General features: G+C 34.5%; 2 protein-coding genes and 1 pseudogene across 5 annotated transcripts; 1 reads left to right on the top strand and 2 right to left on the bottom strand.

Annotated features, from left to right (window-relative positions):
• The first annotated feature begins 830 nt into the window (after positions 1-830).
• Positions 831-5,241, top strand: LOC133692530 (uncharacterized). 4 transcript variants are annotated; one of them, XM_062113558.1, is made up of 8 exons: positions 831-1,176; positions 1,288-1,420; positions 1,551-1,622; positions 1,698-2,399; positions 2,861-3,224; positions 3,430-3,511; positions 4,131-4,385; positions 4,872-5,241. In XM_062113558.1, exons 1-7 carry the CDS (start codon positions 928-930, stop codon positions 4,335-4,337), a joined length of 1,809 nt encoding a protein of 602 aa, XP_061969542.1. In that variant the 5' UTR covers positions 831-927; the 3' UTR covers positions 4,338-4,385; positions 4,872-5,241. The 4 variants fall into 4 exon arrangements, with proteins under 4 accessions (XP_061969542.1, XP_061969541.1, XP_061969539.1 ...); XM_062113557.1 differs by having other exon boundaries at positions 1,276-1,420; positions 1,554-1,622; XM_062113555.1 differs by having other exon boundaries at positions 1,276-1,420.
• Positions 5,242-6,378: 1,137 nt separating this feature from the next.
• On the bottom strand, positions 6,379-7,924 carry LOC133690675 (triacylglycerol lipase OBL1-like; annotated as a pseudogene).
• A 4,340-nt stretch (positions 7,925-12,264) lies between these two features.
• Positions 12,265-13,484, bottom strand: LOC133690771 (transcription factor HEC2-like). The gene has a single exon (XM_062111036.1). The coding sequence runs from the start codon at positions 13,256-13,258 to the stop codon at positions 12,473-12,475; it is 786 nt and encodes a 261-aa protein (XP_061967020.1). The 5' UTR covers positions 13,259-13,484; the 3' UTR covers positions 12,265-12,472.
• Positions 13,485-16,110: the final 2,626 nt, after the last annotated feature.

The following is a 16,110-nucleotide window of genomic DNA, read 5'->3' as shown; positions in this document are numbered from 1 at the left end:
AAGAATAAAAAGAATCATTATTGAAATTGAAAAAAACAAAAAAAAATATATTTAGAATGAAAAATGAAATTGAAGAAAAATTGAAAACCTATAAAAGGGCTAGGGACACAAATTACAAATCAAAAGAATAAGTATGAATACTCAAACATGTGCAACTAAGAGGACTACCTTGAAATTTTAAATGATGAACACAAATTTTGAAGATAGAAAGAGAAAAAAAAAATATTGCCGATGATAATCTGTTGAGAACCAACCAATAAGCTCCGCCACTAAAAAAAAGGATGCTGCGAGAAAATCAATGATACAAATGAAGAAAGTTTTTCATTGTTAAAGTCAGCTGCACGCACCACTTAAAAACAATATAGCAATTGACGCGTGCGTTGCACGAGTTAACGATATTTTATTTATTTATCAAATTATCACATTGCCATTATGATCAAATAATTACTAAAAAAAAGATATTTATGAAATTATGTAAAAGCCTTTAAAGCGCTGCTTTAAGAATTTTAATTTTATAAGCAATTAAGTCATGACACCGTGTTTAAAAAGTTAAAAACCGAAAAAACCCTCAACCATAATGAAATATATATTTTTTAATAACTATAGAATGAAAAATGAACCAGTAAAAAGTTTATTTTACCGTCCAAGACTTCGTTCATCCAATATTTGTTTTTATATAAACAACAAAGACATAGATTTATTATTCTAATCGATATTGAATCACGCATTTGATACAATAATTTCACCGCACAGCTTAGTTAAAAGAATACCCATACCCTTCTCCCCCACAAACAAACAAACTGATCATGACAATAAAATTAGAAAAACTCCTCCTTTTTTAATACCCGCCATTGAGCGAGCACACAACACGCATGCCACTGCCATTGCCATTGAAAAGCGCGAATCTCTCTCTCTTGACTCACTATAATGTGGAGAGGCAGAGAGTTGCCACAAGCAATACATAGCGAAACTTCCAGAATGCCGGAGCTGGTGTGCCACCGCGACCAGATTTCGTCGAGATCAGGATTCAGAGCTCGGGATGCAAGTCCTGACTCAGTAATTTTCACTTTAGAATCCAACTTCAGTCTCTTCTCTTCTACTTCTGCTAGCGTCGATCGCTGCTCTTTTGCTTCCGATGCTTATGATCATGAATATCTCGCCTCTGAAATCTCTCTGGTAAACTCCTAGCATGCTGTTTTTCTCACTAGAGCGGCGGTTTTTGAGATTTAGTGGCGATATAATGAGGTTTGTTCTTTTTTTTTTTTTTTTTTGGAGTGTGCAATGCAGCATTTGGCTGCACATGATCAACAAGAGAGCTATTGGAGTGGTCCAGATCCAAACAAACTGACAGTAGGGAATAACAACAAGCAGCACACTAACACTCACACTCGTCCCTCCAGAAAAGCAGAAAAAGCGAAAGGTACGTCCAGCTAAGCCAGCCATTATTATTGTTGTTGTTATTATAATTTTCCAGTGCAAAAGCTAACAAGTAAAAACAGAAATACAAAATTTAAAATTAACTGTTTCCTTTGTTTCATTCAATTAAAAAGCAGTTCAAAAAGAAGAAGACGATAATAATCTCCTAGATTCAGCAAGAAGCTCCTTCTCTCTCGCTCTCAAAGGTAACAACCAAATCAAATTATAAGTCCAACCTTTTCATTTTTCTCAATTTGATTTAATTAATTAATTTAATGTAGAGTGTCAGGAGAGCAGATCCAGATCTGATGCAATTACAAAGAAACCGGATAGGCGGAGACCTGCATCACTAGATCTTAATAATGTCGTTACATCTCCTTCGCCGCGATTGGGTAACATGAAAAAGAGTATAGTTTATTCATCTCGAAAATCCGGAACATTTCCTAGTCCTGGAACTCCAAAATATCATTCTAGTGCTGGGATGCAGAAAGGTTGGAGTTCAGAGCGAGTACCATTGCCAAATAATAGTAATAGGCGCCAAGTCATGAATGCTACTGCGGCTGCTGTTTCCCCTTTTAATAATAATACTAATAATAATAACAACGGGAGAACATTGCCGTCCAAATGGGAGGATGCCGAGAGGTGGATATTTAGTCCTGTTTCGGGAGATGGGTTTGTTAGGAGTTCGATTCAGCCTGCTCAGAGGAGGCCTAAGTCAAAGAGCGGACCACTTGGACCACCGGGGGTTGCGTATTATTCCTTGTATTCGCCTGCGATTCAGGTGTTTGATGGCAGGAATATGGGGAATTTCATTGCTGGTTCTCCGTTTTCCGCCAGTGTTATAGCTGCCGATGGGTTGGCTGTTAAATCAAACGGGAGCCATGGTGTTGCATTTCCTATGCGGACAGAGCCTTGCATGGCTCGTTCGGTTAGCGTGCATGGTTGCTCTGAGATGCTAGCTCAGTCTTCTTTGCCATCCCAAGGTACGAGTTTGTAAACTTCAGCCTGGTTTCTTGGATCTGTTTTTTTTTTTTTTTTCTTTCAATTTTTTTTTTCTGTTTTGGAGGGCTGAATTATGCTGTATCTATAGAAGTTAGTCAGGTTGTTGAAACTATAACACTTTAAACAAAGAATTAGACAGTGCAAATCGCATGGGTGGTTTGATTCAAAATGCCTGATATGTTCATCTCACAAAAATCGTTTTCAGAATCTCTTCAAAGAATCCAATTTTAATGGCAAGCATCCTTTGGCATGCGATTTAATTATTTTGTTCTTGTTGCTTGAAAGGTAGCTGAAATGGTTTCGATGAATAACTCAATATGACAGTATTATATAATTATGTGAACAATGCTCTAATATATATATAATTTTTTTCCGTCCAACTGTTGATCCATTCTTATCTTGCAGTATCTAACTTTCCATGTCACCGTTAACTAAAAATCAGATGAAAAATTTGATGGTGTCAAGGATGCAGCAACTGATATATCTCGCGCTGTTTCAAGAAGGGACATGGCCACCCAAATGAGCCCTGAAGGTAGCAATCATTCATCTCCCACCAGGCAGCCATCATTCTCCGTCTCCACTCCCTCTTCCCTACCTATTGTGGAACTGCTGGGTTTCAATCCCTCTAAATCTGAGGTCAGGGATGTACAGGTGGATGAAAGGGTTACGGTCACAAGGTGGTCTAAGAAACACAGAGCCCGCAACCATGGAAAAAGTTCAGAAATTGTTGATGACTGGAGAAAGGAAGCTGCTGATGCTCTGTCATCAGGTTTGGATGTTTCAGAGGCTGGAGAGAGCATTTCAAAGTAAGTCTTTCTATTGAATTTTCGCAATCCTTTAGTTTTATTAGGCCAGATTATGATTTTGTTGTGAATGTAATGCAATTGAGTACTAAAACTAAGACTCTACTAGGATAATTAAGGAGGACTAAATTACAATCAAACACCAGATCCTTTGAACAGAAACCATAATTTCATTGATGGATAAATAGAGCTTTTGTATTTTTTTTAGGGTCAAAAGAGAGGAAGCCAAAATCACAGCATGGGAGAACCTGCAGAAGGCAAATGCTGAGGCAGAAATAAGGAAACTTGAGGTTCTTTTCTTCCCCACGTGTTTTGTCCTCTAATTTTGATTAAAGTTGAAGGATTATTCACTTAATGATCAGCCTGGGTGCAGGAGAGAAGATATTTTTTCTACTATTTTTTATGGTCTTTTGAAAGCTTTGCCTCTACTTAATAAGATATTGGTGTTAGAATATCAGAAAGTCACAACCTTTATTAGTTGCAGGACATATATCAGCACTGTAGAATATTGTGCTCGGATGTCTAAAATGAGAAACTTGGCTACATTATGTACATCCTTGCAGTTTGATAACTAGGAAGGGGATACAACACATGATATGAAACGTATGTTTTCTAAGTTTTGGGGTTTTGATGAACAAAACTTCCACGTAGAATTGATAGCCTTTTAGCCGTGCCTGAGTATTTGATTAACTGAGCAATGAACTTTTTACCTGGATTCTGAACTTTTCTTCCTCAAAGCTATTCAGTTAATATAATATTGTATCATGAAAAATACAAAAAGAAACCTATATTGATTGGTCACTGAGATTCAAGATTAATAGGTTCCAGCTTTAACCACTCATATTTGTTTCTATGTTTTGTAAATTTAGAGGCTTGTGCATTTTGTGGCCTTAACTGACTCAATTTCAGATGAAACTTGAGAAAAAGAGATCATCGTCTATGGATAGAATTATGAATAAACTGAGATCAGCTCAAAAGAGAGCCCAAGAAATGAGGAGCTCGGTACTAGCAAACCAGGCACATCAAGTTTCCACAAACTCTCGTAGAGCTCTATCGTTCCGTAGAACCTGTCAAAAGGGTTCCCTGAGTGGTTGTTTCACGTGCCATGCTTTCTAATATCTCATCCAGCTATATGTTCCTACGCTTTGATCGACATAATACCTGGTAATTACTTGGAAACTGCCTTTTGTTTCAGTTTTTTTTTTTTGTTCTCACTTGCGCAAAATTTGGTTTCTTGTGAAAGGTTTTACCGAAAACCCCTGGCATACCTGCTGGCTCTGTCTAGAGTCTGAAGGGCTGTGCTACTTTTGGTCAAATATTGAAAAAATCTGTTGACAATTAGTTTGTTTCCATTATTTAATTTGTCCATATAAATTGTACACATAAATAGAGCCAGGAAGGTAGAGTGCTCTTGAGTTTAAAATGCTTCAAGTCTCATACAGAACGCATTTGGACATCCCATGATTTGTTTTCGTTGTAGCTTTTAAGGCATATGTTTTTCCTTAAAACTACCTGGCGGAAAAGTTAGGGCTGGCATAAAATGTTTTGCCGTTCCTAAAAGGTGAATCTGTATTTATAGAATACTAAGTCTGTATATGATCCTAACAACTATCTTGTAACTTGTTGAAGGTTTCTTATATCCCTGTCCAGGTCAAAGTGGAGGAAAACTGTTGGCGCATGAAGAACAATTACTAGGATTAAGTTTTCAGATGGGACGCAAGACCCTGGATGTGACAGTCCTGGTATCAGAATTTTCATGAAATTTGACTTATAATGATGATTTTTCAGAGAATACACAAACAAGTTTTTCTGAAAGATGTATTTGTTTCAGATTTCAGCAGACACCCTATAATTGTTGTAGATACATGATATATACAAGAGTATAAACTTTTCTAGGAAGGAAAGCTTAAATTAAGCATGACATTTACAACACATTTAAGGAGGCATGATTATCTTGTTAAGACCATGATTACGTTGCTATTATGGCCAAGACTTCAGCGTGAGAATAAGTCTTTAATCATGTGCTTTGATTCTTGGAATTTGATGCTTGATTGCTGATCACTTTAGATTACTTCCCTTATATGCCCCCGTAAGATGGAGGAGCCATTGACTAATCCAATGTTGTTCCTGAGGGAGTCAAGGCGTTGTTGCGAAAGTGGTTTTGTTAAGAGGTTTGCAAGCTGATCTGCAGTGTTAACAGGGTGTACATTGAGGATCTTCTTGCTAACAAGATAACGGATGAAATGGAGATCAATCTGAATGTGTTTCATTCTTGAGTGCTGAATGGGATTAAAGCTAAGATTTGTGGCGCCCAAATTATCACACAATAGTGCGGGTGAAGCATTGATAAAAAGTCTGTTCATTAAATAGCGATATCAGCCATACTGTTTCAGAGGCTGCACTTGCAAGGGAGCGATATTTAACCTCTGTTGACGAACGAGCGACAACTCTTTGTTTTTTGGAACTCCAAGAAATGGGATTGGATCTAAGAAAACAAATATATGACGTCGAAGTACGATCATCCATCGGAGTATGTCGTAAGTGTAAAGATTAATCGTTTCTGAATCTGAATCCCATGGAAAATCATGTGTTTCAGATAACAAAGTAACCTCTTAGCAGCAGACCAGTGATTTGTCGTGGGGTTGTGCATGAATTGGGACAATTTGTTAACTGAAAAAGATATGTCCGGTCTTGTAAGAGACAACTATCGAAGACCCCTAATTACTCTTCCAAACTGTGCGCTCAAACGAGTCCGTGCCATCATTGAGCTTCAAAGTCATGCTTGTAGACAGTGGTGTAGAGATTTCCTTCGCACCTAACATATTCGTTTTTGAGTGCAGCTCCTAGATGTATTTACGTTGGGAGAGAAAGAGACCAGACTTTGTGGGAATCACCTCTATGCCCATGAAGTAATGAAGGTCGCCCATGTCTTTCAAGGAGAATTGAGTACCTAGATGATTAATGACATCACGTGCAAAAGATTGATCACTTCCCGTGAGCACCAGATCATCGACATACACTTGAAGGCAGCACAGAATATCGTTGTTGTTGTAGATAAACAAGGAGTCTGTCCTGGAATTTTTGAACCCAAGTTTCAGAATGTCTTTCTTTAAGGCAGAATACCAGGTATGAGGAGCCTATTTTAGGCTATATATTGCCTTCTTTAACTTGTAGACATGCTGAGAATTTGTGTTATCCTTAAAGCCTGGTGGTTGAGGCATAAAAACGATTTTAGTTAGCTTGCCATGTAAGATTGCATTGTTGACATCTAGTTGATTCAAGGACCAGCCCTACATAACAGCAGCTGTCAGAACTGTCCTAATGGTGGCAGGCCTTACAACAGGACTAAAAGTTTCTTTGTAGTCCAACCTAGCCGCTGATCATATCCCATGGCCACAAGCCTTGCTTTTAAACGGTCTACTGTCTCATCTGGTTTCCTCTTCACTCGAAACATCTATTTACAACCTGTTGGTTTACAATTCGCTGGTTATGGCACCAGGTTCCATGTGTCATGTTTCACAAGTGCTGTAAATTCCTCTGACATTGCAATTCTCCATTGAGGCCCATGGAGAATAATTTTTCAAACCTTGAAACTACACTTTGAAAACCTCGGCGGATGAAGTGCTAGCTAGGGTTATTATAACTTATTTTGTCATATTGGTGTAAAACCTCGGTAGTTGCTTCTAACTTCTTTTAAGTAGTTGCTTTTCTGGAGTCCTGAAGATGGAAGGGCTGATTAGTACCCCATCCGAGTAGAATTGGTATAATCTTGAGGACACTCTGCTGATAATCCTGGAATTACCAACCCTACCACCCTTAGTAGTGTGTAAACCAGCCTTCTCTATAATCTGGACCCTTTATGCAGGGGATCATAAAACTTCTAATCAGCTCCCAAACAGCATTCAAGAATTTGGGTATGGCGAAAAACAAAGAGAAGTAGTTCTTGTTCGGCTCTTCTGGCATAACCTGTGTCCCAATTACCATTCACAATTCATTAGTGGCTCATCGAAAGCATACCTAATTGTGCTAAGATAAGTTTTGGTTAAGTAATTTTGTTATGAAGGGGGAGAGAGATTGAACACTGATCTTCTTCTTTATACCAGCTAGTGTAGTACCTGCGTTCCCAAAAACACTTGTAAAAGAAAACTTTGTCATCGAAAGGCAATCTAGGAACCGTGTCATTGCAATAGACGAATCTCACTTTATACCTTTTTCAGCTCATCTATCATATATTCCCCAAATTGATCGTCCCCAACCCTAGGTTGCCCAAACGTGTAGACCCCTTCCAATCTCTCCAACAACCTAGCCTCCTCGTGTATAATCAACACAGCCATAAACAATATGGCCAGTGCCCCACCCAAACTGTGCCCTGTCACTATAAATTTTGTTCTCTCATTGTTGTACAGTGTCCCTCAGCTTTCGTCTAATTTCATAGAACGCAGACAAGTGGTCATGATCTTGTTTCAAAAATTTTCTTAGGCCAGTTAGTGTTTTGCAGGCTCAGGGCTCTGATAAAGCCACGGTGGACCTGACTAATGCCTTTAAGCATGTACCACGAGATATACACATCTGTGGCCCATCCAATGATGGTTCGGTCCCTCTAAAAGCTACCAGACCATCACAATTAAATTCGGGTCAACCTTTGTATCTTGGAGCATGAAGGCATGCGTTGAAGCCTGGTTTTGAATGTAAAAAATTTTCATTTTTCTAAAAAAGAGGTAGGATTATTTTAATTATTTTAATCAAAGAATCAACCCTTTGGATATTGAATGTAAACCCTCCGTCTAAAAAAAGGGGTAGCAGTTTTGATGTGAGAAGGGAGAGATTTTCAAATTTTCAATTATAGGGTTTTTGTGATTTTTCAGTGAACACTCCCAAAACCGTCCTATAAAACAAGATTTTAATAAGTCTCCAACCTAATGGATGACGTAGTATCCATAATGGTAGACAATTAAAATTTTAAGTGGCACGTGCTATTAGTGTTCTCTCATATATCTTTTCACTCAAACATTAGTTTCCCTTATATATTTAGAGTTGGTTTCGTCCGGTTATTTTTTAATTTTTTTTAAAAAATATATCAAAATAATATTTTTTAAAATTATTTTTAATATCAACACATCTTAATGATTAAAAACACAAAAATAATTAATTTAAAATAAAAAACATTTTCATAAATATTTTTCCATCATAAAAATAAACAGAAATAAACAGGTTCTTAGTTAGCTAATCATAATTCCCTAGACCAACCACCATAACAACACTTATAGGAAATGAAAATGACAAAACATATTATAGGACTAGAGAGTGCATTTGAGGGACATGTGTACCACCTTTGTTACATGGTGTGTCATAATAGATTGTTCAATACATGAAAAAATATCAATCTTTATGCAATACATGTCATAAAGACTAATTGGGAGCAACTGATGGGCCTAGGGTTTTATGCATCTTAGACCAGGCTTATGAATACTTTTACATGTTTGGATCTCTTATGAATGCAAGCCTAATTCCGATGTGGTTTCCTAAACTTACTTGGATGCAAACAACCTCGACTAGGCCTATATGACCATTAGCCCTAATTTGAGCTTGAGGTGCCTTGGTGGCTTAATACCCGTTAAGGAATACACCAACATTTTGAGCTTGGAGGATTATTGGTGGTCCAATTCATCGAAGACAATATCAATCTCTAAACTATATGAGATATTGCCTAATCTATATATTCCTTGAAAGTGTCCCGATACACCTAAACACATAACTCTCTGGTTAAACCTGATTTATTCACCACCAACCAAGGAAACAAAATATGCATGTATTAAACATAAACATGTTCATTAGACCCGCGTAACTTTAAGGACTGGTCCAACTCTCGTCAAGATGACAATTTCATCATTAATAGATACCAATCTAAATTCACATGAATAAGTATGATGTTTTATAGATATTTCGGGTTTGATTTAGGTTGAAGTGTAAATAACAACAATAAATTTTAAGTGTAGGTGAGTAATGGGAAATGGACCAAAGCCAAGATCATTAACAATTGAAAGCAGTAGCAATAACAACCTCCTCACTCGGTTACCACTTCCACCTAGTTTGAGCTATCATTATTGATATATTCAACATCTAATCATGCATAAATCATAATTTCACTCTTAATTTTAAAGTGTTATTCATCATGGCTTCTCTTTCATGCCTTGTTTTCAAATCTCTAAAGGTATTAATGATTTATATTTATCTCATTTCTCTTAAATCTATTTTTAGTTTAATTGAGATAAGCATTTTTCAATGATGAGTCTTGGTTTGTTTAAAGTTTGGTTGCAATATAATGTTAAAATATTGTTTCTTTCTCTTTAAATTTTGGTATCATAGAGTTTCAATTTCAAAGAAGAGTTAGAATATCAAAAAGCTTAGGAATTACAATTTTATAGAAAGATCCTAAATAGAAAAGAGCCGTACCTTTTTATTTTTTCTTTTAATTTTCTAGTTTTTTATATTAGTTTAGCGGGTGTGAAACTATGAAATAAAATCTCAATTATATTTTATTTGGTTGATTTTTCATATTATTAAAAATGATTTAGATAGTTATAAAAGATTGTGCGGGGGGATGACAATAAACAACTAGCATAGCCGTTTTATGGAACTAGGATTTCTCCATTTTAGAATAGGCTAGGCTCCAATATGGTTAACACATACTTCTCTTTGTATTTCATCTATGTATTTCTTGCTTATTATATAGTTAATGTCATAATTAATTATCTATGTTTTGGTAATAGGTACATAAATACATACATTAAACTCAATCAAGTTGGTTTTGAATATTCAATTACATACCTACCGAGTAATGAGTCAAGTATGAGTAGTAGTTTTAAGTTTGAGTTCGGGTTTGAATAATATCAAAACTTAAATTATATGTATAATATGCAACCCATATAACTCAAAATGAAAATAATTTTTGCAGTTATCTATTGTAATTATTTGGCCTTTATATATCCTCAAATAATCTAAAATTATAGATATCAAGTATATTTATCACTCTGTATTTATATGGACACTTCTTTATAGCTAGGTTCAAAACTATATAATCTAAATACTGCTTTGAACTAAACATAAATTACCTTACAAGATTTTCATCTTCAAGCTAAATTGACTTAGAAATAAAAGGACAAAACCTAAAAAAAACTATATCTTGCAGCTGTTCAAATCTATCTCTATCATTTTTTTCCTGGCCTTCAACAGCCTTGGAAAAATATTCACCAAAAGTTTGCAATAAAACAAATTCGGTAAACGATCTTAATTTCCTTTTTCGGTAGACATTCACAACAAAAGCTAAGCAAACACAAATTTTAGTGTTTAAAAAGTAAATAAACACGCAAATATTCAATAAGAACTCTTAAAATCCTAATTTCCTTTCAATTTTTTTTGTTGGGAGCTTTTGGATGTTATTCAAGGTACGTTTACATCCTTTCTAAGCTCTATACAAAGGACATCTTGTATTTTGAAAGGCAATCAATATGCCGATTACTTGGTTAAGATTATTAAATAGAGGTAATTTTTATTTTATAAAATATAATTAATAAATATATTTTTTATTTTTAAAATCTTTTATTAAGTGGAAACTCTGGACAATTTTCCATGTAGCTATTATATAAACTATGTGTAATTGTAAATGCTTTTCAAATAATTTTTCGTGTTAAAATGCATGTCAATAATATTTTTTTATTTTTTTAAAATTATTTTTGATACTAGTATATTAGAATGATCTAAAATATATAAATTATATTAAATTTTAATAATAAAAATAAATTAAACTTTTTAAAAAGGCGGTGAGCCGCGTTACGAAACATGCTTTATCACATGCGGAACGCAGACTTGGAGATCGAAGTTGGAGAAAAAGTCCAAATACGTTGACCGTGTAGATTGAGTTTCACGTGTCAAGGCGGCCAACGACGTCATCATCATGCCACGTTTGAAAAATAAAGCCCACCTCTTTGTCAGATTTTCACGTGGATTTCTCATGCTCCCTCGACAATGGCGATGCCATCACTTCCCATCTCATCAAATCTTCGCGCAATCATTTCCGAGGAAAACCCAGATGCTTTCTTTTCCCAAAACTATGCTCTCGTTGATCTGGCCAGGAACAATTATCGACGAAACAAAAATAGTTAAATTTTAATCTACTTCATAAACCATTGTAAAATACAACACAATCAAATTATCAAATAGATCCTTGGTATGCTATTACAAATCTATAAGTGTTATGGCTGGATTAACAGAACTTTTGAACTCCTTATCAACTAAGTACAAAGTAAACCTTTCGAGGAAAAAAAAACATAAAAAATTAGACGAGGACAATATTAATAAGCAAACACATGAGAAACGAGAAGTTATATGATATGATGCTTATAAAATAATCAGCAATATTTTATTAGTTATTAAGATTATCTTGTTATTTTGATGGAGCATATAGCTATTTCCCAATCCCCAGCATTACAACTCAAAATTCACAAACCCATCCCTTCCCTTAATGATACTAGATTTTACAAGATTTGAATATATATATTTATTATGCTCGATCATTAGTTTTTCAGGATTGTCTCCTTGTACTGCCGTAGAACGTGGATTGCAAAGACTTTAAGCGGCCAAGTGTCCCAAAATGACGGTAAAAGCTGGTAATTCTTTGGCACGACCAAGTGGGTGAACAACTGGTCTATCTGTAAAGAAGCCAATCTAGATTTTTCTCGGCAGAGATATTAAGATTTTTTGTGCATAGTCTATCTACCCACTAGCATTTATTATTTTCTTTTCCTGGCTGATTTCCCACAGAGAGCAGCATGCATAGCAGCGAGAAACTCTCTTCCTTTGCCAGATGCAATAATACCATCATTGCACTTGTGTCAATATTAATACCAAAGACAAGATTCTTCATTTTCTTTGGTTTGAATTACGCGATTTTGAGTGCGATGAAATCATCACAACTAGACATATGTAAGGGGAGATTTTTAAATGAAAAAAAAGAAGGAAATTAACTAAGACAATGATTGAGATGTTCACCTAAGATTTTGAGCATTTGTACATTGTATTCAGAGATTGTAATTATTGATGTCAATACAACAAGGATCACAGTGCCTCGACATTTGAAGATAGAACAAATAGCCATGCATTAAAGACAGCTCTTTACAACCCCACTAGCTAATAATATCACTACTCACTAGAAAAATGCATTTAAAAATCCAGCTCACCACTCCCTTCATGAGCTAAGCATCACCATAATTCTGAACATTTTGACGACGACGAGCAGGCGGTTGGTGATATCCTTTTCCCATTGGAAGGTAACTCCCGCTAGTCATTGCCACAGGAAATCCAATCTCAGTTGTTGTTGTTGGCCTATTAGCCTGAGCTCTCTCAAGTGACTGCACTTGAGTCTTCAAGAACTTAACATAATGAATTGCCTCATCTAACATAGAGGCAGTGTCCATTTTAGTCCCTCCAGGGACTAGTCTTTGAAGTATCCTTATTCTCTCACTTATCCGTTCTCTTCTATGGCGTGCAGCAACACTTTGCGGATCTTTTGATATCTTCACGTTCCTACGTTTTGGTGGCTTCACTGATTCTGGGTCTATTTGAATTGGCTGCATGGCGGCAATTCGAAATATCATCTCCCTCATTGTTGCCATTGAATTCTTCTTTTGTGATGGTGTAGCATAATCATTTGCCTCCGGTAATTCACCAAGACCACTCCATCTTGACGAAGATGGACTGGGAAAGAAATCTTGCGGGGATTGGTCTTGAGTTGGGGTGCTGTTACTATTAGAAGATAGAGTGGATTGTAGGTTCATAAATGAAGGTGAGCTAGCATTGTGTGGGTTATCAGTGTTGAAATGCGAGATGGAAATATTACTTGCACTTGCAGCAAGAAACTCTGTTGGGGATAAACGATCAGCAACATCGTTATAGGAATCGTAGAACTCGGGAAGCTTGTCCATCAGCATCATCATTTCCATCTGATCTTCTGTTGCAGACCTTAACTGGTCAATTTCCATGGCTTATATATTTTTCAGCACTCTCTTTCTTACAAAAGAGAGAGTGTTTGAGGGAGAGAGAAAAAAAGGGTGAGAAGATAAGTGAGAAACGCAACTGAGAGACAGAGGGATGGGAAAGATAGAGGAGAAGAGTGTGTAGACAGACTAAGAGTTGTATCAGAATTTGCAGCGGTGAAAGAAGAAAAGTAAAAGAGTATGGAGAGGAAATGAAAGTGAAAAATGAATAAATAAGAATTTCGCCGACAGAGAAGAACTGTAGGGGTCTGTTCTCAATTGTTAAAACGTTGCCTCAAAATTCACCTTCTCTGCAGAAACCCTAAACCCCACTCACATGACAGGTGTCAGAAATCTCACCAGTCTCCTTTAAATGAGATACTCTTCCTAGTTGGCGGTGAGAATCCAGTGCCGCTGGATGTATTGGTAATGCAAACGCAAGCACTGGGAGAGACCTACTGTATGATTATTCAACGTGTTGCATCATCCTGATCATGACAGCATCTACCCCCTAAATTAACCTCCTCCTCTCATAGAAACGGAACGCTCTTCGAGACGGATCAGGTTCTGCTGAACCGCCCCTCTACATGTGCTGGCATTGCCTAAAGAGCTTCCAAAGAGAGAAGCGCGACTTTAATGGCCGCCTTTTCATCACTACCTTAGTTGCTTTAGATAGATAGAAAAAGGATGCTTAGTTAAATTCGTTTCTTTTTCTCTCAGGTGAATTGATCATGTTATAAAATAAATGAATCACAGTACCATGCTATTAATGTAGAATCTGCTAAGTAAAATATAACGTCAAAAATAGAATATGGGCTGGTTTTATTTTTTGTAATCAACAGTTATTAATTAAAAAAGATTAGACTTTCAGTTGAGTTTTTATTTATAAAAATAACCAAATTAAAATTTTATTAAATATAAAAAAAAAACCAAAATCAAATTAATCAAAACTGATTCCAACTAACAAGTTTCAGTTCGGTTCAATTATTTTATATAAAAAACCGAAACACAATCAACCGATTTCGATTCTGTTCAGTTTAGTTTGGTTTGATTCTGTTTCGATTTTGTTCAGTTATTTTATATTAAAAACCAAAAACTATATTGTTTTTTGGGCTTTCTGATGGGTTTTGATTTTATAGTTCTGTTTTTTCAATTTGATTTGATTTTTTTGGTTCAGTTTTTGGTTTATTTTTAACTAAACCGGTTCGGTTTGGTTGAGATTTTTCAGCTTTAGACTTATAAAACCGAACTGAACCGAATATTTTTTAAATATTCTAATCGTTTTAATCAGTTTTTTTATGGTTCAGTTTTAGTTTTTTTTTTTTGTTTTCTTGGTTTAATTGATTTATCATTTTTTTTCAACCCTAAAAAAAACATCAATTTCTAAATAATTAGTGAGAATTACTCCATAGAGATAGATAAAAAAAAAGTAAAAAGAGAAAAGAAAGTAAAAATTTATTTTTGTCATCCCTCGTCTTCTTGGTGAAAGATAGCTAAGGTCTCGGTGATTCAGGAAAACAACCTGTGAAATTAACTATAGAGAGGCAGCACCATGCCGACACATACATTCAAGTTTCAAGATTTAATTATATTTTTTTTCTAACACCACTTGTTTGGAATTATATTAGCATTTATAATTGAAAGTATTTTTTATTTAAATATATATTAAAATAATATTTTTTTATTTTTAAAAATTATTTTTAAGTTCTGTATATTAAAACGATTTAAAAATATATAAAAATTATTTTTAATAAAAAAATATAATTTTAAAAAATATAATTTCAACTGTATTTTCAATACATAAAGAAAATATTTTCCTTCTAAAAAGAAAATTAAAGATGAAATGTCAATATAATTAAGTAGATGAAACCTAATTTTACGGTTTCTAACAATCAGCAATAATAAAACGGAGACAACAAATTTACTGCTCAGGACAATTTCCTTTCAAATATTTCACGTCCTATTTTTTTTAATTATAATATTATGTTTTTAAAGAAAGGAATTTCTCAAAATTTCGATCCCAGATCGTGGCTAACTTTTATGGACCCTGACTTGTCTTTGTTAATTTAGAATTGTGGTTCAAACCATGATTTTGAGAATTTTTTAGTTTTCAATTAATTTTTTATATATTTTTAGATAGTTTTAATATGTTAATATTAAAAATAAAAAATATTATTTTAATTTATTTTTAAATAAAAAATACTTTAAAAAATATTATCTACGCTTTCAAACATATCTAAAATATAATGTAGATTTTGATAAAGAGACAAAGGGTCTTCGAAGAGTGTTAATGGATAGGGCCATTCAAAAGGACAAGGACGATTGTGGTAAGATTCCACGGAGAAGAGTAGGCCACCTATCTATATATGCTAAAAGAATATAGTGTTTTACTAGTAGCACAATTGAGATTCTCTCTCCAATTGTGTTTTTTATTTTTTACATCTTGAATAATATTTATTATTCTACACTTACACTTGATCAATTTATACTATTTTTTTTTTATCTTCTTTTCTTTGGTAATTTTTCTCTTTTTCTTTACACTGTTTTTTTCAAAACAAATTATTATACAAAGATTAAAAAAATAATGTTTTTATATAGCAATTACAATAATATTTTATTTTTCTACTACGTTAAAAATAAACTTAAAATATTATATGTTTTTATTAACATATATGATCCTCACTATATTTTATTATATGTAAATATTAATTTTTTTTATTTTTAGTTATATTTTTTACGCACAGTCAAAAAACACTTTAATATCATCTAAACATTAATTTTTTTGCGTTGAAAAAACAATTATTCGACTTTCAGCTAAATGAGTCACATGTTAATATTATATATATATATATATATAT

Source organism: Populus nigra, chromosome 4 (assembly GCF_951802175.1).
Source record: "Populus nigra chromosome 4, ddPopNigr1.1, whole genome shotgun sequence".
Lineage (NCBI taxonomy): Eukaryota > Viridiplantae > Streptophyta > Magnoliopsida > Malpighiales > Salicaceae > Populus > Populus nigra.
The sequence above is the reverse complement of the archived record's forward strand: the minus strand, read 5'-3'. Positions and strand labels throughout refer to the sequence as shown.

Excerpts from the sequence above, each read along its gene's own strand:
- LOC133692530 (XM_062113555.1), top strand. The coding sequence starts at position 928 with ATGTGGAGAGGCAGAGAGTTGCCACAAGCAATACATAGCGAAACTTCC. Across the intron at positions 2,400-2,860 it reads GTCTTCTTTGCCATCCCAAG|ATGAAAAATTTGATGGTGTC; the intron begins GTACGAGTTTGT and ends ACTAAAAATCAG. Across the intron at positions 3,225-3,429 it reads GCTGGAGAGAGCATTTCAAA|GGTCAAAAGAGAGGAAGCCA; the intron begins GTAAGTCTTTCT and ends TATTTTTTTTAG.
- LOC133690771 (XM_062111036.1), bottom strand. The coding sequence starts at position 13,258 with ATGGAAATTGACCAGTTAAGGTCTGCAACAGAAGATCAGATGGAAATG.